At 44.2% G+C, this 22,152-nt stretch overlaps 1 protein-coding gene across 1 annotated transcript in view; it reads right to left on the reverse strand.

The window, feature by feature from the left end:
* SVOPL (SVOP like) overlaps positions 1-22,152 on the reverse strand; it is a 48,900-nt gene that overhangs the window by 15,220 nt on the left and 11,528 nt on the right. The window contains exons 5-11 of the mRNA XM_084811880.1: positions 20,101-20,225; positions 18,593-18,656; positions 16,984-17,109; positions 13,842-13,970; positions 11,025-11,098; positions 9,371-9,594; positions 4,674-4,785 (exon numbers count right to left, since the gene is read on the reverse strand). Of these exons, the coding sequence (XP_084668006.1) occupies positions 4,674-4,785; positions 9,371-9,594; positions 11,025-11,098; positions 13,842-13,970; positions 16,984-17,109; positions 18,593-18,656; positions 20,101-20,225 (854 nt within the window). The remainder of the gene's footprint in view (positions 1-4,673; positions 4,786-9,370; positions 9,595-11,024; positions 11,099-13,841; positions 13,971-16,983; positions 17,110-18,592; positions 18,657-20,100; positions 20,226-22,152) is intronic.

Raw genomic sequence — 22,152 nt, forward strand, 5'->3', positions numbered from 1 at the left:
CAACTCTGACTGCTCATTGGAAGGACAGATACTGAGGCTGAAGCTCAAATATTCTGGCCACCTTATGCAAAGAGAAAACTCTCTGGAAAAGACCCTGATTCTGGGAAAGACTGAAGGCAAAAGGAGAAGGGGACGGCAGAGGATGAGATGGCTAGATAGCATCACCGATGCAATGAATATGAACTTGAGCACACTCCGGGAGAGAGCGCAGGACAGGAAGGCCTGGCGTGCTATGGTCCATGGGGTCACGAAGAGTCGGACACGACTGAACGACTGAACAACAACATAAGAGAACCTCTCCTCTTATTCTATGGTTGCTAAGTTTGCTCAGGAGTCTTTGGTGAGTGACTTATCAAAGGACTTTGGAAGTCCAAGAAAAAAATGTCTACGAGATCACCACTGTCCACATGTTTATTGACACCCTCAAAGGTCTCTAAAAGATCAGTGAGACAAGACTTACTTTTGCAGAAGCGATGTTTATTCTTTTTTCAGCAGGACTTGTCCCTCTATATGCCTACTAATTTTATATTTAATAATGCTTTCAACCAATTTACCTGCAGCGGATGTTAAGCTAACTGGCCTATAGTTTCCCAGATCTGCCCTGAATCCCTTTTTAAATATTGGCATTACATTGGCCATTCTCCAGTCCCCTGGTACAGAGTGAATGTGAGATTAAATAAAGACATTACAGATAATAGCCTACTAAAAATGGACATTCACTAATGTCCTGGCTCCTCCAAGAAAGATGACTAACTTATTTACCAGATCATTCCCCAATAATGTCAGCAATACCAGGACCATATAAAAGTAGGGATCTGAGCTATAGCAATCTGGGATAGTGATTGCACCCCTCTTCACCATAGCCCTCCAGGCCGATAGAAACAAGAGCAATGCCCATAACCTGGCAGTTCCAGAATGTGCCATACTATGGAGGTAGCTCCATAAGTTTGGCTGTCTAAGACAAATTGAAGTGCAGGGGAAATTTGTCAATGATTTGGCTAAGGCAGCCTTCCCTAATGTGGAGCCCTTCAGATTTGTTGGATTGTACCTCCTATCGTCCCCAACCAGCGTGGCTGTGCTGACTGGGAATGATGGATGCTGTAGACCAACAGATCTGGAAGGCACCAGGTTGGGCAAGGTTGAGCTATGGGGATCCCCACCAAAATGTACAGGAAGGGATGGGCCATACTTCATAGCACTGGCCCTTGTAGCTGTGAAAATAAGCTTGCAAGTGTATGGGCAATGGTGGTGGGAAGTTCAAGAACCCAGATACTGGGCTGAGGAGGAGTTTCAAGGGAGAGAGCTTTGCATAACAACCCAACCTTCCACCTTGACTAGCAAAAGCAGAATTATGCAAAATAGAAATCTAACATCACTGACAAAAGTCACAAGTCTGCTTTCTGTGGCATGGACTCGCTTGTTCATTTAAATGTGGTGGAGAGTACATTCAGCCTTGATTATGAGCTTCTTTTTTATGTTTCAAAAGCACTACAACACATCAAAACCATGGAAGGGAACTTATCAGCTCTTCCCACCCAGGTCTCTTCTCTCTCTCTCTCTCTCTCTCTCCCCCTCCCTCCCTCTTCCTCTCTTTCATAATACCAAGGAAGCTTCTTGCAAGCTTAGGTTAGAGGGAAAGTAATCCACAGGGATTAAGGATGACCTCAGCAGGCATTTTGTCTTAGACAGGTATATTTGCCAACATCCTCTGTTGGCACAAGCTCCCTGCATAGATATGGGCTACACAGTGGAGTAGAATTGGTCAGAAGTTCATATTTCCCATAATTTCTCTTTTATATAAGATTTGCAATATTGGGTCAGCCCACAGCTTAAACTAGCCTAAACCTCTGTCTCTGAGAGCTCCTCTACCCGTTATGGATTGTCAACCCAGGTAGGACATTCTGAGAAACTTGCATCATAACATGTGAGCAGCCACAGCTACTCAGCATGCTTGCACCAGAGAGAAACTGACACGTAGGCTTGTTAAACATTAAATGCAGGTGCCTTTGAAGCAGGAAATCTGTACTGTGTTTCTGAAGGCAAAACGTTATCATCCAGCAAGCTTGTGTTCCCAAATTGAAATAATGGAAATGTAAAAGCTGGAGGGGGGGGGATTACATTAGTGGGAGGGAGGGTTCTTAACACCTTCCATCCCTGCCTATTTTTCACTACAAATGCCCCCTGAGCAATTACCCCACAACTAGGCTTACTTCTTTTTTCGGACCCCAAGTGGGGAAAATATCAAATCAAAGCAGCTGGACAGCATGATGTGCAAGGGAGAAGCGGTGGAAGAGGGAGAGTTAAGCACCCACTCCCCTCCTCTGATTCTCCTCTGCAAATGCTCCTCTTTATTATCTATGGTGTTGGGATCCCCACGTTTTCCTCATAACATCTCTTTCTGCCTTTGTTCACATATACAGGTGTAGCACATGCACCAGACTTGAGAATTCCTCCTATTTTGTCCCCTCCTGCAGCTCTCGAGATGCCCGACTGGCTAGTAACAGGTAGAGCTTCAGCTGCTGGGTGGTATAGAAATGAAATAAAATGAAATGAAATAATAAAAAAAATAGTAACAGTCAGTTGGGCTCTGCTAAACTTCTAGATCAGGGATTGGGGATACGTGGCCCTCTAGATGTCATTGGACTGCAACTCCCATCATCCTTTACCATTCACTAAGGTGGCTAGGGCTCATGGGAGTTCTAGTCCAAGAACATCTGGAGGGCCACGTGTTCCACACCCCTGTTCTAGATCAACCTTTCTGTGACAAGCTATGCTGATAAAGACAAAGAAACACGTTTCTGACCCACAAAACCCTTATCCTGCATGCAATTGAAATGCCAATGCTGGGGACCACTGATCCCCTGACAAAATATGGACATTTCAGCCCTTTACTGCATCAGTGGGGCAAAACCAGCAAGAAACCAGTAAACTAATTGCAACCACTATATAATCAATGGGTTTGTAGTCACATCATTTCAATTAAGTTCATGAGTAAATATGGAATTAATTGGTCAAGAGACTCTGTCCTTTCTTCCTAACCCTCTCCTGCTGTTGTTCCCCAGCAACTGGTATTCAGAGGTATGCGTGCCTCTGAACCTGGAGTAGAGTTGGGGGAGAAAATCATTTGGTTTATCGTTTAATACAAGCCAACCTAATGCACATTCCCAGAACTAATACATGAACCAGAACACAATTATCTTCCATTTTTTGCACTTACAATTCTATGATTTAAAATGCATACAAAAATACATACATTAGACAAAATTACAGACAAAAATGCATATACTAGGACAAATGCATACAAAAATGAATGCATTTTTGTATGAATTTCCCCTAATGTATACATTTTGGTATGCATTTCCCCTATTGTATGTATACAATAGGGGAAATGCATACAAAAAAACACATGACCTTTTGGGCAGACTTTTTTCTAAAAAAAAATAAAAAATGGCAAATTGATGTGGAAATGAGATGGAACGAACTTGAGTTTTAAAAAGCTCAAAAGCTGTAGAAACCAAAACAGGCCGATTCACACATCTCTATCCTAGAGGTAGCATATAGCCATCATAATTAGTAGCCAGTGCTTTTTTTCTGGAGAAAAAGGTGCCCAAACGCTGGGATTACGCTGCCTTGGGAGTAGATGGCGATTAAAGTGTGTGCATGTGTGTGTGTGTGTGCGTGTGCGTGTGCGCGCGTGCGTGCGTGTAAGAAAAGGTGCTGGAAGTCTGGTAAGTTCCACCAGAAAAAAAATCACTGTTAGTAGCTGATTGTCTTGACTGACTGAACATGATTCTGCCTTCACAATTTTGGTACACCTCCAAATGGACAAACTAGGGATATACGAAAGTCACTTACCTTTTTGAAGGGTGACATTCATGGGGGGGGGAGGCGCTCCATCCCTCCCCCCAAAATTCTCTCCGGCCAGCTTCACTCTGCGGTGATTCCGCGGAGCCGCTGGCCGGGGCCGCCCACAGCCAGACATCCGGCCGCTGGGCAGCTTGCAGGGACACAAATGGCGGCAGCCATAGCCGCCGCCATTTGCATCCCTGTATTTTGCCGTGATAGGCTACGTAAATATTTATGTAGCCTATCACGGCAAAAAAACCAAACAAACAGCGAACGCAAATGGCGGCAGCTACGGCGGCCGCCATTCGCGTTCCCTTTTTTTTGGGCCATGATAGGCTACGTAAATATTTACGTAGCCTATTACGGCAAAAGAGGTGGGCATAAATGGTGGCCACTACACCATTTGTGCCCCTCTCTTTTGCCATAATAGCCTCTTTTTTTGCACCTTTCGCAGGGTGGGGGGGCGGGGGGGGCTTCGTTCCACCATGGATTTCGGGGGGCCGAATGCACTGGCATTCAGCCTCACCGAGATCCGTGGCGGAATTCTCTGACATCCTTAGGACAAACCCTTTTCGTAGTAAGGTCTCTGTTAGTATATGCAGAGTTGCTAAAATGTGATCGGTCCATAAAATATGAATGGCAATATATGTACAACTCCTGAAATATGACTGGCCATCCTAGCAGAGTGAAGTAAGAATGTGTTAAATTTGCAGAATGACTGACAAGCACATTTGAGAAAGTAGCAATCTCTGGCATGTGTAAGGTGCTGCATGCACCAGAAACAGGACCATTTTTCATCTTGATAGGCTCCCTCCTGAAACACTTACGTTGAAGTGCATATATTGAGGAGAAGGAAGAACACTGCAGTGCATCCCATAGTTATTGTCAGGCTCATCCGCCTTCCCAGGAAATTGATGCCGAGAATGTTTAAAGGATTTACTGGAAAATAGTAAAGGAGGGGGGAAATGTCAGGTTCCAGAATCAAATTAGCCAACTGAACCATTCTGCAGTCTTGACCTGCCAACTGCCTTAGGAAAGACACTGTCAACAGTTACTTGCTTTATTATTTCTCTATGATTACTTGGAAGACTAGAAATAGTGAGATAAACTGTTCAGGCTTGTATCTCTCTCTAGTTTGGCTGATCTATTTTCTGGAGTGCACAATAGGAAAGAAAATGGTGACAAAATGGCAACTTGGTCAAATATTGCTTTCTGCCACTTTCTTTGCTCATGGGAATGGTCTCCTGGGAGCAATAGGCGATGTGAACTAGAGCTCACAGATGTTGGCTGCACAGGGAATAACCTCAAAAGTAGCAAAATACATCTTCCCGATCATGGAAGTTGTTGCAGCTCAGAGATAAGAACTTTGGTTCACATGCTACACTACACAGATGAGTAAACACGTCTTGAATTTGGCTGTTGGCTTTTGAAACTGTCAGCTTTTATTGTTGTTTTATTAGTGTTTTGTTTTGTTGTTTAATTTTATTATTGTATATTTGCATCATTCTTGTAAGACACTTGGTGTATCTTCTGATAAAAAGCAGGATAATGCTGACAATAATATCAATAACTTGTGTTTTTTAATTTGTTCTTCAGTTATCTGGAGTTAGGCATCACTGGCATTTATTAATTTTATTGATTTTTGTGGCTCCATTAATGTATTGGGCTTTTAATGTAAGCTGACTTGACAGGGTTGCACACTTGAAAGCAGCCTAAACATATTTTTGCATAAAATCAACAAATAAGAGGTGAATAGTGACGTGGCCAGCTTTGCTGTTGATACCAAATAATTTAGGATGGTTAAAACAAAAATGGACAACATATTGCCCCAAAGGATTTCTCCAAACTGGTGCAACAGAATGACAAATGCAGTTCAGTGGAAGTAAATGTAAACTGTAAGGTGATATACACTGGGGCAAAAAGTCCTAACTTCACATATCTATAAGTCCATAAGAAGAGCCATGCTGGATCAGACCAAGGGTCCATCTAGTCCAGCATTCTGTTCACACAGTGGCCAACCAGCTGCCCATGGGAAACCACAAGCAGGACAGGAGTGCAACAGCATCCTTCTGTCCATGTTCCCCAGCAACTGGTGTACATAGGCTCACTGCCTCTGGCAGTGGAAGTAGCACATAGCCATCAGGACCATTAGCCATTGATAACCTTTTGCTCCAGGAATTTGTCCAATCCCCTCTTAAAGCCATCCAAATTGGTGGCCATCATTACAGCCTGTGGTAGCAAATTTCATAGTTTAACTATGCGCTGTGTGAAGAAGTCTTTCCTTTTATCTGTCCTGAATCTCCCACCAATCAGCTTCATAGGATGACCCCAGGTTCAAGTATTATGAAAGAAGGAGAAAAATGCCTCCCTATCCACATTCTCCGCACCATGCATAATTCTGTGGACCTCTATCATGGCTCCCCTTGCCCTCCTTTTCCAAGCTAAACAGTCCCAGCTGCTGTAACCTTCTGTCATAGGGAAGTTGCTCCAGCCCCTTGATCATTTTAGTTGCCTTTTTCTGCACTTTTTCCAGCTCTACAATATCTTTGTTTAGGTGTGGTGACCAGAACTGGACACAGTATTCCGAGTGTGGCCGCACCACAGATTTGTATAGGGGCAGTATGATGTTGGCAGTTTTATTCTCCATTCCTTATGCCTAACATGGAGTTTGCCTTTTTTACAGTGGCTGCACATCTTCCCTGAGCTGTCTCATTGAACTGTATAAGCTCATAGTCCAATTTGCAAAAGTCTCCACAAAGAATTATATCCTGCGTTTGGCAAGAGAGGGTGGAAGCCTTTCCTGGAAACAAGATAGAGTTATGTTATTTCCAGACTACATCAAAGAGGTGGCGAATAAAAGAAGGCAATTTATCAAAGTGAAAAATATGGCAAAACAAATGAACTTACAATATTACTTAAAATATCCTGCTGCTCTGTGTATTGTGTCTGAAGGTCAGATGAAGAAGTTTCTAAATCATGAAATGGCGGAGGCATGGCTGAACGTAAAAATGTGTGAGATTTCTGTTACAACCCTATGAACTGGAATTTTTAAACAAGCTTTGATAACTGTTTGTGTTTCGTCTACATGATCCAGGTTAGGTCAGAAGATAAATGATTATATATATATATTCATTTATTCTCTTTCATCTTTCTTCTTCCTGCTTTTCTTGCTTTTCTTTTTCTTTCAAAATAGATATATGCTGTATTTAAATTTATTGTTTGAGGGTGTACTGTGCATATGCATTTATATATCTAGTATCAAATATATTACTGATGGTTGAAGGTTTATTTTAAGTTTTATTATTATATAACACTATATTTCTTTATTAGTAGTGGTGGTTGTGGTGGTGGTGGTGGTGGTGGTGGTAGTAATATAGGCTACTGGGAATTAACTGTAGACCTGTTTCTTTGCTATAAGATTGATGATATGATATTGAAATGTAAGGTTGTTTATTAAACTGTAAGATTGTTAAGGTTATAGATACAGTTTTTAAAATAAAATGGCATCGGAGGCCGGGTGGTATTGGAGTTTAAACTTAATCCTTTAAAGGGGAGGGAGAGGGGGAGGGAAGGGGAAATAATTTTCTTTTCTTTTTCTCCACTTCCTTTCCTCCTTTCTTTTCCTTGTTTTTCTCCTTTTCCTTTCCTTTTTATTATTGTAGTGTCCTCATTAGAATATTGTATTGCTGAGAAATTGTAGCATTGATCAAGTTGTTGGTATTTTTGGTGTTGTTTATTTCATTTATAAAGATAAAATAAATAAAAATATATTAAAAAAAGATCTGTAAATGCTGATGGGGTCTGAGCTAGTAGTGACTGACCAGTGTCAACTGAGTCTGCAGCTGCTGTGAAAAAGGCAAATGTTGGAAATCATCAGGAAAGGAATCAAAAATAAAACTGCTAATATAATGATGCATTTATACAAATCCTTGGTGCAACCACACTTGGAATACTGCGTACCGTTCTGGTCATTGCACCTCAAAAAGGATATTGTGGAGCTAGAAAAGGTGCAGAAAGGGGCAAACAAAATAATCAAGGGACTGGAGCACCCCTATGAGGAAAGGTTACAACATTTGAGGATTTTTAGCTGAGAAAATGGTAAGGAGGGACATGAGCGAGGTGTATAAAACTATGCATGGTGTGAACAAAATGGGTAGAGATTTTTCCTCTCCCCCTGCCACCCCCCACTCTTATAATACTAGAACTCAGGGTCATCCCAGGAAGCTGAATGGTGGGAGACCCAGGACATTGAAGATACTTCTTCACACAGCACATGAGTAAACTGCAGATTTTGCTAACACAAAATGTAATGATGGCCGCCAGCATGGACAGCTTTAAGAGGCAATTAGACAAATTCATAGAAGGTAAGGCTATCAATGGCTCCTAATCATTATTAAAAGGTAAAGGTGTCCCCAACCAGTCGTGTCCGACTCTAGGGTGCGGTGCTCATCCCCGTTTCTAAGCCGAAGAGCCAGCGCTGTCTGAAGACACTTCTGTGGTCATGTGGCCGGCATGACTGAACACCGAGGTGCACGGAACACTGTTACCTTTCCCGCCGAGGCGGTGCCTATTTATCTACTTGCAATGTCTTGCTTTCGAACTGCTAGGTTGGCAGAAGCTGGGACTGAAGACAGGAGCTCACTCCATCACGCAGCACTCGGGTCTCGAGCTGCTGACCTGCCAGCCAACCTTCCAGTCTGCAGTTCAGCGTCTTAACCACTAAGCCACCGCGGCCCCATAAGCCACCGCGGCCCCATATCATTATTAGGCCCCATAATCATTATTAGGGATGTACAAATTGTGTAAAATCCATTCCATCCATGTTTCGCAGATTGTCAGGTGTCTTTCATCCTGCAGTTCACCCATCCATGGAATCAGATTTAGTTTAGTTTCCAAATTTGCACAAATTCCCCCAAATTGCACCCCTAATATGCATTTTCATGCTTTAGCCTATGGGGAAATGCACATTTTGGCTGGGTTGTGTTTTTTGTTTTTTACAAAAATGTGTATTTTTCAATGACAAAATTGGGAAAGTTAGAAAGATGGTCTGCAAGTCTGCAGAATCCGCCTGACAAGGGAGAAGCCAGTCTACTGTGGAATCTGCCAGTCGGATTCATCAAATTCCAAACTCATGTGGTTCCATTGCAGATTTCTCCACATCCCTAGTAATAATTGCCATATATTACTTCCAGTATTGGAGGCAGTATGTTTATGTACACTAGTTGCTGGAAAGCATGGTTAGGAGTGTGCTGATGTCCTGCTTGTGGGCTTCCCATAGGCACCTGACTAGCTACTGTGGGAAGAGAATGCTGGACATACGTTTGGTCTGATTCAACATGGCTCTTCTTACATTCTTAATAATGATAATGAAAGTTACTGAAAATAACAAGTGAATCAGCCCACAAAGCAGGATTCCTTAGCTTCATTGTGTGTGTGTGTGTGTGTGTGTGTGAAGTTCCTTCTTGCCTCTCCTTCAGCAACTTATTCAGGTTCTATTTTAGGTAGATACATAAGGGAACGGTACATGCAATCTCGCCAACTGTGCTGATGAACATGATCTGGTAATCAGATGGAGCAAACAGGTGACAGAGACAAGGGCTCCGATTCTGGCTCTCCTCAGAATAATAGCTCAACTCCTCCTCTCCAGCTGTTGGCCCTGCTCCTGTTCCCGTTCCGCAAACCAGATCCTTCTCCAGTAACTCTGCACTCGCCAGGATGACACCATAATAAGCAAAAGATATTCCAAGCCTGTGAATAAAGGGGGGACAGGGGGAAACCAGCATTGGAAATGACACATTCTCCGTAGTTTGGGTATACGAGACAACGTATTTATTCAGTGGCCCAAATGACAGTTCCAGGTAAAGCAAGGAAGGGTGTCATAACTGAAATCCACTCAGTTAATAGAACATGGAGCTTTACTACAATGGGATCTGTAAGTACTTCTGATTCAAAGAAGTTCGGTGTTCAGGGTGATGCTATGAACAAGAGACTTGCTATTAAATTAACCCTTTGGAACAGTTCAACAACATTACAAAGAAATCCTAGTTCTACTAAACTACATGGCAAAACATTCACTTCAATGTAGTCAAGATCTCATTCAAGTTCAAAGAACTGCTAGGTATTCCAGGAGGGGAAGCAATGCAATATCCAGAGACATATTGCCTCCCCTGTTCCTTGGCTGATGTGCTAGTGACCCATTCAAGACAGGAGGATGCAACGGATCAAAAGCTACCTGGATAGAAGATCCAAAGTGGAAGATCCAAAGTGGAAGATGTGTGTGTGTGTGGGGGGGGGGGAATAGGTGTGAATCCACTCATCCATCCACACACATATATTTTTCTACTTACAGCCCTACCTTTTTACAAGAAGACTGCATACCACATCACAGCTAAAGTACTTATATGTCTTGATCATTTGATTCAGGGTAGGTTTTTTTAGTGCAGAACTTTGAATGTATGCCCAGATTGGCAAAGTCTGTTGATATGTAAATGTCATAATGTGCTTGTATCAAGTTTTATCAAGGCAATTTCCCTCTTCTAATTCTCTCCATTGCTGAGCAATGATGGGAGTCAGGGGATAGTGCATGACACTGCAAGAGAAAACCAGCCCATTATACCCCAATGCATGAACAAATTTGCTGTGTACACACAGCTATAATGATGTGGTGAATGGAATGCAGAATGTGAGATACTGTGTCTGTGTGGGTATATTTAAACAGCTCTAAATTACACAGATCCAATAGAATAAGACTGTTGGCTGAATCTCGGGCATACAATGGTTGCATTGCAATGCTATCTAATGGTGTTGCTTCAAAGGATCCGGACATATACAAGGAATACTTGTGTAGCCTTACTGTCTGTTCTGTATTGATCTTTTATTCACACATACTTGCCCAAATTAGAAGACAGAGCAATAGATTTTAAACAGAATCCCATTAGCTATGATTTTGGTTCCTCCACCTGTGATACAGAGGCAACCAGAAGGACCTGCCCTTCTATGGGGAAAAAAAAAACTTGCAAGTTCAATTACCATAACCAATTTTCTTCCCTTCTGACTGACTGGCTTCTGAATAATAGCTTTGATCCTTGATGCATCTGAACCTACTCCCTTGGCATATTCCATTGATTTCAATTTGCTTATGCACTGCCATCTGAAATAAGCAACTCAAACACACTTACCATATAATCCATATTTGCAGAGTTGTTCGTAAGTACTTGGGATCCATTAGGTCTTTGAATCTACCCCTTCTTTCCTGAAAATAATTTAAAGAGACAGTCAAAAGTACATTAGGAATGTGTTGCTGGAAAGCTAAAGACTGCTTCTGTTTCTCTGTGACATCTGAATTGGGAGAGGCCGTGCAAGTTCTAAACCAGTGCCTGGATGCAGTTATGGCTTGGATGAGGGCCAATAAACTGAAGCTGAATCCTGATGAGATGGAGACCCTATGGGTTGGCAGTTCTCAGTCTGGGAAGTGGGGTGTTTGCCTGTTCTGGACAGGGTTGTACTCCCTCTGAAAGAGTGGGTCCATAGTTTGGGGGTTCTCCTGAATCCATGTTTGTCACTGGAGGCCCAGGTGGCCTGGGTGGCCCGGGTGGCCCAGAGCGCCTATTACCAACTTCAGCTGGTACACCAACTATGCCCATTCCTGGATAGGGATCACCTAACCACGGTGATCTATGTACTGGTAACCTCACGATTAGACTACTGCAATGCGCTCTATGTGGGTCTGCCCTTGTGCGTGGTTCAGAAGCTGGAGCTAGTGAGAATGTGTGCACTGGGACACGTAGCTATGCCTATAAAACATCTGTGTTAGAAGAACTGCACTGGCTGCCTATTAGCTACCAAGCCACATACAAGGTTATGTTATTGTCATACAAAGCCCTAAACAATTTGGGAACCAGGATACCTAGCAGACCGCCTTCCCTTGCACATACCAAGGCGACCTTTAAGATCAGCAGAGGAAGCCTTGCTGGTCATTCCAAAATTAGCAGAATGTTGCTGTGAAATACCCAGATGGCAGGCCTTCTCTGTAGCGGCACCTACCCTCTGGAAAACCCTCCCCGTTAGTTTGGGAGGCAGAAAATGTGACATCTTTCAAATGCCTCCTGAAAATGCACTTGTTCACCCAGGCTTTCCCTGGGCTGTAAGTAAACTAATTAGGCCGCTCTATTTTACTGCTCCTTGATTTTTTTTTACTGTAGTTAGAAGAGTTTTTAATGCTGTGTTTTAACTACTGTATTTTAATATTGTGAACTGCTGAGAGATTTTGTTATATTCAATGGTATATAAATGCCACAAATAAATACATAAATAAGACTGCAGCTTGGAAGCAGTTTCAGGATTACAGCCCATATCATCCAGTGGAAAGTCTCATGGAAGATGGGTCTATCCATGTCTGTTAGCCATATACAGAGGCAGAATACCTTTGAATACCAGATACTGGGGGGAAATTACAGGGGAAGGACATAACCCCCATATCCCACATGTAAGCACTCAGAATAAGGCTAAATAAATCATGGTAAAAGTCAATTAAATTTTCTTAAATTAAGAGAAAGGGCATCACTTCTACCAAATGTCCTGTTAGGCATAATTAGAAAAAGAATTGGGGGTTGCCGGGGGGGAATTGCCAATATCAGAAGCCCTTATAAAAATCTATGATGCAACTATACTTGGAATGCCATGATCATGGCACCTCAAAAAAGGTATTGCAGAACTGGAAAAGGTGCAGAAAACGGCAACCAAAAAGATCAAGGGGCTGGAGCAAATCACCTATGAGGAAAGCTTGCAATGTCTGAGGTGTTTTAGCTTAGAAAAAAGGTTAATAAGGGGAGATATGATACAGCTGTATACAATTATTGGTTGTATAGAGAAAATGGAGAGGGAGATGTTTTTCCTCCCTCTCTCATAATATTAAAAACCAGGGTCATCCCAGAGCGCTGAATGGTGGGAGATTCAGGACAGACAAAAGGAAGTACTTCTTCACACAGCACATAGTGCACAGCTCTCTTCAAGGAAGCATTCCTTAACTGACCAGCCACGGTCTTTGTTGGTATTCTGTTTTTAAAAGAACAGTTTTAATATGACATTTTAATTCTTTTTATCAGTTCACTGTTTTAGATGTGGAGCGGTATACAAATGTTGTAAATAAAATAGTTAAACTGCAGAATTCACTACAACAGGATGTAGAGATTGGACAGCCTTAAAAGGGGATTAGGCAAATCCATGGAGGATAAAGCTACCGATGGTTACTAGTCATGACAGCTATATATTACCTCCAGTATCAGAGGCTGTATGCCTCTCTGAATACCAGTTGCTGGGAAACATGACCAAGACAGAGCGCTATTGCACTCATGTCCTGCTTGTGGGCTTCTGGGGCATCTGGTTGACCACTGTACAAACAGTGGACTAGATAGGCCTTTGGTGTGATCCAGCATTGCTTTTCTTAAGTTCTTATGTTCTGCATGGAAAAATGAGCTTGGGAATGATCCAGTCACACAGCTCTATAGTTTAAGCACCTGTTACAAGAAATGTGGAGGTGCACCTTTCCCTGCCAGCTCCCCCATCCTTGTAACATTTAGTTGCATACAGCATGTTTAGTGTCTTGAGGGAAGGACAAGGCAATGAACAGAACAATGCCATCCTATCCCACCTATGCAACATAAGGAAGAAGGGGAAGCAAGCCATGGACCAATAGCAGCTCCTTGTCTTTTGTAATGGCTAGTTAGAACCTACGTTCCATTTATTTCAAGGGCAAAGCACATGCTCAATTTCCTCCAGTTCAAGTGTGCCATGAGTGCACCCTCTGTTTGTTTTAAATATAGTTGTTGACAGTGACCAAGAGCACCATTGTTTTTCTGGAATGGTGTTTAGTTGATTGTTTAGTTCCACTCTGAACTGATCAGAACTATGCCAACTGGGCATGGGACTCAGTCCTGAATCTCGTTATTTCATCCCAGGGTCATCGCTCAGTACAATGACGACATTCTGAATCTTACATCAACAAGTTCCACCAACTTTCCTTCAGGCATAACAGAACGGTTCATCTTGGCAATCCACTGCAGTGTTGCAAGGGCGCCTTTGTCATTTCCGCAAGATACGTTATACCGAGCAGACTCGGGAATAAACTGCAAAATACAAATGGATAAGAAAACATAGCTGCAGCATTTCCAGCATCACCAGTCTCCCTATAATCAATACTGGGCTTTATTTAGGATCCTCCTTTAAGGTTATAGAACACACATCAATACACTATGTGGGACAGTTCAGACCACACCTTTTCTGCTCACATCAGCCATTCTTCGGAAGGTATGTGTAAAGACTGCTGTTTAAGATTACTTTGTGAGGTGGGCCAACTGCCAATCCACATGCATGCTTCTGATTGGTAGGTTGCTGCCACCCCATTTTCCCTCTAACCCTGGGTAAGGGGACCCCAGAGAAATGAGCTAGTTGTCTGTCTGGGATGCAGTAGCGGCCAGCTGAGACCTCCCATCACCATGGGCAGGCAGCCTGCTTTCCTCTTACTTCCCCCTAGGTGCAAATAGGTGAGTCTGAGCGGCCAGGCAGGTAGGGAGAGAAGTCTCTCTTGCGATTGCCACAAATTCTCACTCAACCTCACTTCCAAATTGAAAGATCTTTAGTAAAGGAATATAATAAGAAACAAAAAGGAAAAGCAGAATGGATACTTGAAAATAAAGAAATGGTAGAAAGCTTCCTAACCTAGGCTAAACCCTTAGAGGTAAAATACCCACAATGCAGGAATCACCTGGGCCCCATCTATATGGCACCACTTTGACCCCCACCCCCCCACCCCGTCGCAACTGTGCAGCAATGCGGCCTCGAATCAGTAAGCTCTGCGATACACTTGCGATGCACTGCATGCTTCCCTAACAGACTCACTCTGCCCTTCTTTTTTTGCTATTATACTGAAATGCGCAGCTGTGCAGTCCCATGAGAGTGGGAGCACGAGACTTCAGTGGCTGTTTTGTATTTGAGGGACTCTGCTGTGTCTTTCCGTCCCTTTTTAGGTAAAAAGTGGGTGTTCTGTGCTCCTTCATTTACACACCATCAGTTTGTCAGTTCCCCAGCCTGAGACTCTCGCGATGATTCACACTCACAAGCGTGAGCATTACGTGCCTAGCCATCGCTCTGAAATAGTGGCCAGAGTGATGCTGGTCCTCCCCCAAGAACCCTCCCCCCTCCGGCCCTTGGGTACCGAGTCCAAAAGCAACTGTTGCGAAGATAAGAAGCTGCAAAAGTGTGAAAGTGTGATTCAATAGATGAAAACGCCCCTCTGTGCCTCTGTAACTGCGCAGCTGAGAAGGGATAGAGGGAGTAAAGGGGTGTCACAGTGTGACGCACTACGCACACCTACAACACGCCCACTGCAAAATGCAAAGACGGTTTGGGGAAGGGACAGATGGCTCACAAGCACGGGGAAACTGTAGCAATGAAAAACATTGCAGCAAAACAACTCCTTGGAACTCCGCATTTTCCTGGCGAAAATCACAGATGGCTGAAAAGTCACAACCTCATCTATTATGAGGGACCTCAACTTGCACCCACCTTGGAGTAAAAGCCAGGTGTAGATGGGGCCCTGGAGAGTTGGAACACGCATAGAATTTTTTGGGTAGTCAAAGGTAACCAGCGGGATCAGAGTGACATAGGAATAAAGTACCATGTTCCATTTTTATTATGTTTAGGCAAGGTGGACAGGAGTGACCACTCAAGAGGTTTCACCAATCAGAGGAGCACAGCATAACACCCTCTTCGCATCTTCTGGGGCTAGGAGATAGACTAGAGGAAACCCTTTTATTACATTTTGGGCTAGAAGATGGGGATAGAAAATTAATAAGGAGATGGTTTTTGCTTTCCCTGGCAGACTTGATACAGGAAAGATGTGCAGTATTCCAAGTGGACTGTGGATGATAGTAGCCTTAAATAAAGAGACACTGAAGGGCAGCTCTGTTGTCATAGTACACTTGTGGACAAATATAACATATGGACCAAGCGATCACTGCTATAGTTAAAAGTAATTCCTGTGAACTCAACAGCTGGAAAAAGTGCTGCTTCGCTCATAGGATTTGCTGCTGACTATAACCACAATTGCCAATCAACATACGTATGTCTGAATGGATATCCAGCCAAGACTGATCAGAATGGCAAGCATGAACAATGCTGTGCCTGAATTAGCCCATAGCGTGATGAGAAATCAGTTATCTTCTAACTTGAGATTTGCTGCAACAGGCCAGTGTAGCAAAGGGGGCTTGGATTTCAAATCCATCTCTCGATTCCTGCCTAGATATGAAGGTCATTAAGTGGCTTTGGCAAATCCACAATCTTTCAGACAACCTGGGCCCTCCCTGAGGATTAACTGAGATCCTGAAACACCAAAATACCATTTCAAACTCATACATAAGTGAATAAAGGCATAATCCTACACATATTTAGACAAAAAATGTTCTACAACTCCCAACATGCCTCAGCCAGCCATGCTGGCTGGGGAATGCTGGGAGTTGTAAGACATTTTCTGTCTAAACATGCATAGGATTGCACACTAAATGAATAAATAAATACTAGAATGCTGATGGGCCCTGCTCTAGAGAACTTACTGATAACCAATCACTACTTTTTAGTATATTCTTGTGTCCAATTTGTCTTTCCAGAACTTAGCATTTCACACTTCCTTTTACCAAAACCAGTCTTACTGGGTTTCATAACAATTTTCCAGGTCATTAACCATATTGCTCTTCTCTAAAAAGTTGGCGTCTCTTCCCAGATTTGTGTCACTTGCAAATTTTGGCAGATGTTCTTTTCACTCCTTTGCCCAAGTCATTCATGAAAATAATGCTCATTATCAGGCCCACATCCATCCCCATGCAACACTCTCTTCTTCTTTTTTCCAATCTGAGAGTGAACTATTACAATCTATGGCCTCAATCCAGCTAATCTTACTTGTGAGTGACTGTCTGATTAAAGCTGTTACCCTCTTGATTCATTGGTTTCATCAGAACCCAGTCATGATTCATGACCAACTTTAGCTGGATTGGGGGGGGGGGGGATACATGTGTGGTGTATGCATCCATACACGCACACACTACAGTAACTGTATTTGTGTACTATTAACTCAGTCTTCCAAACCTTAAACACTAGGATGAGAACGATGCCTGGAATAGAGGCAATTCGTATCAGCCACCGCCATCCAATGGTTGGGTTAACCACTGATGCCAATCCAATAATTAATAACGAGCCTGCCAACCAAAACACCTGTCAAATGGAAAAAGACAGGTTAAAACATGAGGTGATGGGATTCTCTGCTTATTATTTCTTTTAGCAGCCAGTCCCCTCCACAGTCACATCAGCACTCATGGCTTTCTTCAAACTGCTGTTGCTGCATAAAACATTATTAAGAAAAGGAGATTTAGCTATGCACTCCAGCTTCCTACTGGCAGGCTGTCAATACCAATTTTGATTAAAGTAAGCAATGTGTTCAACAACTCGGCTCCTGAAAGTTGAATGTCCACTGTCAGTCTTTCTCAAAATGAAAGGTGTGGAGTATCCAGTTACTGGAGAATAAATTTATCCAGTGTGTACAGGCATGCACATTTAATGCTGCAAAGAGTAACAATACAGATAGAGATAAAGATATTTGAGACACTGAAGTATGAATTTTTGCAGTTCTGCAACATCTGGAAGTATTTCATTTTACTTATACGTTTATATTCTCCCTCATCCAGTTTGCTCAAGGTGACTTATAATCAACACAACAAATCTACAAAACAATTACATAGAGAAAAAAACCCACAATAAAACAAGGGAGTAAAAGTTCCAATTTCTTTGGTCAAGATCCAAAGAATTCCTTTAGCAGGGGCAGCCCATTCATATATGCATCTCTAGGCGGTCGCCTAGGGCTCCAAGTTAAGTGGGGCACCAATTCTGAGGAAAAAATACAAATTAAAAAAAGAAATATAATAAAATAACAAAGACGTCATTATTTCCATTCCCATGAATATACAGACAGAATATGACCAAGGCTGTGGAGGTGAACAAGAGGCCGATGGGGAATGGTGGGGCTAAGTCAGACTGCTTGCCGGCCCACCTTTGGGAACTGGTCCTCCCTCAGGCGACATGGGCTATCTTCCTGCTCCCATTTGGAGGCAGGGAGTGAGAGTTGTGTCCCCCTACCCTGAGCAGCTGCTTCCTTGGCCCTCTGAGGGCTGAGCCTAGGGGCTGGCAGTGTCTTGTTGCAAGGATGCAACCAGGACCCTTCTTCCAGGGACCTCCCTTGGGCATTGTGGATGGGATTTCTGTTCTTTTGCAGAGCAGACAGCTGGCCTCCTCTCCTTTGTTGTTTTTATTAGACCCTCTGTGCTGATACGGTGCTTAGTAAAAAAAAAAAAATCATTTTGGGTGCATTTTATTATAAATGATAGTATTTCTGCTTATGAAGATGCAGGGGAGGGGAGGGTTGCCTCTTCATTGAACAGAAAATAGGGGCAACATGTTTCCCAGTTTTCCCCAGAGCCTCAGCCTAGATCTGCCCTTGGGCTTTGGGGGTGGGGGCACCGATTGCATGGTTCGCCTAGGGCAAGCCAGTTGCCACAACAGAGAAGGCCTTGACCTGAGGACCCACAAACCATGCTTCTGACAGCGTACAGATACAGAGCAGGGTTTCCTCCTTTGTGTTAAACCAAACACAGAAAATCTTAGCGCCTGAGGAACTGAACTGGCTCTTTACTTTCTAGCTTACCTGTGATAACGGCAACATATAACCCCGGTATTTTGTAGGCAAAAATTCTGTTTGTATTATAAGCCTAAAGAAAAAATTGATAAAATTAGACAATTAAGGAGAGATGAAGAAGAGTATGTGCAATATTCAAGCTCCTCAAGTTCCAGCTTACCCAGGTTGTGATTAAGAGGCTGATAGCGACTGTGTTGCCTTCAGCTGATTCAGTACACAAAGCAGATCAAGAGCTGGCCATTTATACGAAGAGAACCAGCGTCACCACCTGAATCCCTGGCGCCAGCCACGGCCTTGGCTTGGCCTGCCACTGCCAGTGATGCCTTCCCTGGGGGCCCCTTTAATTACTTTTTTCTGGCCCAAGACACTGAGTGGCACCAGGCAGCTGCACAGAGAAATGGGAAGGGTGTGTGTGTGTGTGTGTGTGTGTGTGTGTGTGAGAGAGAGAGAGAGAGAGAGAGAGAGAGAGAGAGAGAGAGCGCAAGCATGGAAGTGGCTCCACCCACTTTGGGTCATGATCCCACTTCCATGCTTCTGGGATGCCAGTGCAGTGCTCAGAGCTAAAAAGGTTCCACACCCTGCTGTAAGATACGTTGGGCCTAAAGTGTTTAGGGGTTGATAGGTCAGGACATGTATCTTGAATGATGCTTGGAAGAGAACAGGAATTCAGTGCAGTTGTTGGCCTGTTCAGGCACAGGTTTCCATTCAGTCAGAACCCCTGATCATGCAGGGATTCCAGCTACTTGGAAGCCCTATGAATAAGCAGCTGCTCACACATAGGCTTTCCCTATGCAGATGTCTGAACTAACGTGTGGACATCCAGGGGATGCGTTCACTGCCGCAAAGGATGCTGGAGGTGGGCTCAGCAGCATGGCCATGCGCCCCCTTCTCCATGCTTAGGTTCTACACACGGAGAATACCTGATCAGGGCTGCTGAAGCACTAGTGTTATCTGCTCCCATTAGGGGTTGGGCCACCATGATCTCCATCAGCTGAAGCTTCCAAGCAGTCTTCAAGGGCAGCCCCACATAGAACTCATTACATTAGTCTATTCTTGGAGTGATGAAGGCAGGAATTATGGTTGCTGAACTCCGATCTGATAAGAAGGGTGCAGACTTGTCACCAGGTGGAATTGGCGGAAGGCACTCCAGGCTGCCCTCAGCACAACCTAAGCTTCCCGGGGCAGCTGTAGAGCCAGAAGCACCCCGAAATGGAGCGATGAGCAGATGCATATTAGCTAACCTCTCTGGAAAAGACCCTGATGCTGGGAAAGACTGAAGGCAAAAGGAGAAGGGGACGGCAGAGGATGAGATGGCTAGATAGCATCACTGATGCAATGAATATGGACTTGAGCACGCTCCGGGAGACAGCGCAGGACAGGAAGGCCTGGCGTGCTATGGTCCATGGGGTCACAAAGAGTCGGACAGACTGAACAACAACAAACCTCTCCTGCCTATATGGCAGTCTTGATTTCTATCTTCTGACATTCCTACTGACATGCCGTTTGCAGTACATTACCCTTGTGCATGACCTGACACGCCACATCCCACCATGGTCCGGAGGAAGACAAACCAGATGTATGAAGGGGAAAACGATGTCAGCAAGGAGAAATAGGCTCCCCAGATGAAAGAGATAAATAAAATCTGGAAGGGGAGATACAGAAAGGAGGTCAGTTCTCCAAAGCAAAAAAATGCAGTGCTGGTTGCTGACACAACATCACTGCAGCAAACTATAGAGCTGGGGTTGGGATTGCGATGACTTGCGCCACCTATGACCCCAGAGTGCTATGCAATAGCTCAGTGGTAGCAGAGCACAGGCTTTGCAAGCACTGGTCAGCCTACATGTGGGGTACTGTTTCCAGTTCTAAGTGCCACATTTTTAGAGGGACATCAACAAACCAGAACCATTCCAGAGGAGGGCAACCAGGAGGGCAAGGGGTCTGGAAACCAAGTCGTATGAGGAATGGTTGAAAGAGCTGGGCATGTTTAGCCCAGAGAAGAGAAGATTAAGGGGAGACATGATAGCGGTCTTCAAATATCTGAAGGCCCGTCATGCAGAAGATGGAGCAGACTGGCTCTCTGTTGCTTCTGAAGGCAACCAATGGGTGGGAATTGCAGGGATGCTGATTTCAGCGAAACGTTAGGAGAAACAAAAGAGGCTGTTCAACCATGGATCAGGCTGCCTCCAGCGGTGGTAGACTCTCCTTTGCTGGAGATATTTAAGCATAGGCTAGGTGATCATTTGGGACAGATGCTGTAGTAGCATCCTGCATTGCAGACCTGGCACTGAGCAGAGGCTTGGACAAGATGACCTCCAAGATCTCTTCCAAGTCCATAATTCTAAGGTCCCAGGTCCAGTCCCAGCATCTACATTTAAACTGTAAAGTGATCCCAGGAAGCATGACTGAGAAAGACCTCTGGAGATTGACCTTGGGGTCCTTCTGCATGCAAAGCTGGTGCTCTCCCAGTGACCGATGGGAAATTCCTGTAGATCTGACATTGTGTAAGGCAGGCTTCTCCAACCTGGTGCCCTCCAGATGTTTTGGACTACAACTCCCAGAATTCCTGGCCAGTAGACATGCTGGCTGGGGCTGATGGGAGTTGAAATCCTAAACATCTGAAGGGCACCAGGTTGGTGAAGGGTGGTGTAAGGGATGATGGCAGAACAACAATATACCCGATGAGGCTGAGCTGTGTGAAATCCTGGCTGAAGGAGCACACTTTACCCTGGATAAATCACACTGGAGACTCTGCATCAAAGGAACAAGAAAGCTTGCATTTGTTGCAGGAAATACATGTTGTATAGGAGGGTCCCCAACTAAAGATGGAGGGAGACCCAAAGAGATGCCTCCTCCCTGAGAGGCAAGAGCATGAAGAAGGAGAAAGTTAGGTCAGCAAACCTAAGAGTATCAGCCTACCATGAGAAGAAAGGTCAACACATATCAGAGGACAGTCTTGGAAGCTTGGAGGTCCTCTCTCTATCTATTCCCTTTCCATGCAGACACATCTGCCTTTCTCTTTTCTCTTTGAAGCTAGCTGAGTTGCACCCACACTTCCAACAAGGGATAGAAAATTAAATTTCTTTCTTCCTGTGTTGGGAGGAGCTTACCCTGCTAAATTTCTACATGGCAGGTTGGTGTTAAAGCCACAGGAGCAGGGCCGGTAAAAGCAACTTAGGGAGCAATCCTATCTGAGTTGATGGTTGCCTCCGAGCCCAGGGGCAACCACCTATCCAGTGCAGGGCGGGAGGAGTGGTGAGGAGCAGATCTCCTCCTTGCTCCCCCCTCCCCCCTCCCCCTCCCGGCTTCCTGGCTAGACAGCCAATTTCAGTTGTCTAGCCGTGAGTCCTCGGAGCGCAGAAAGCGGCAGCCAGATGACACACAGGATGTGTCGTACTGGCATTTCCGACTTCCCCACCCCAGCACACCCCAGTTTTGCCCCTCCGTGCTCCTCTTCTGAGCATGGAGCACAGGGCCGTTCCTCACTGCCTACCAGGCCGTGCGGGAGGGGGTGGAGGTCGGTTTTCAGGGAACCGACCTCAGAGCATGGGCTCCAAAGTCAGTTCCCAGAA

The sequence above is a fragment of the Heloderma suspectum genome, chromosome 7 (genome assembly GCF_057233095.1).
Source record: "Heloderma suspectum isolate Gila_16-S chromosome 7, 16-S_ref, whole genome shotgun sequence".
NCBI lineage: Eukaryota > Metazoa > Chordata > Lepidosauria > Squamata > Helodermatidae > Heloderma > Heloderma suspectum.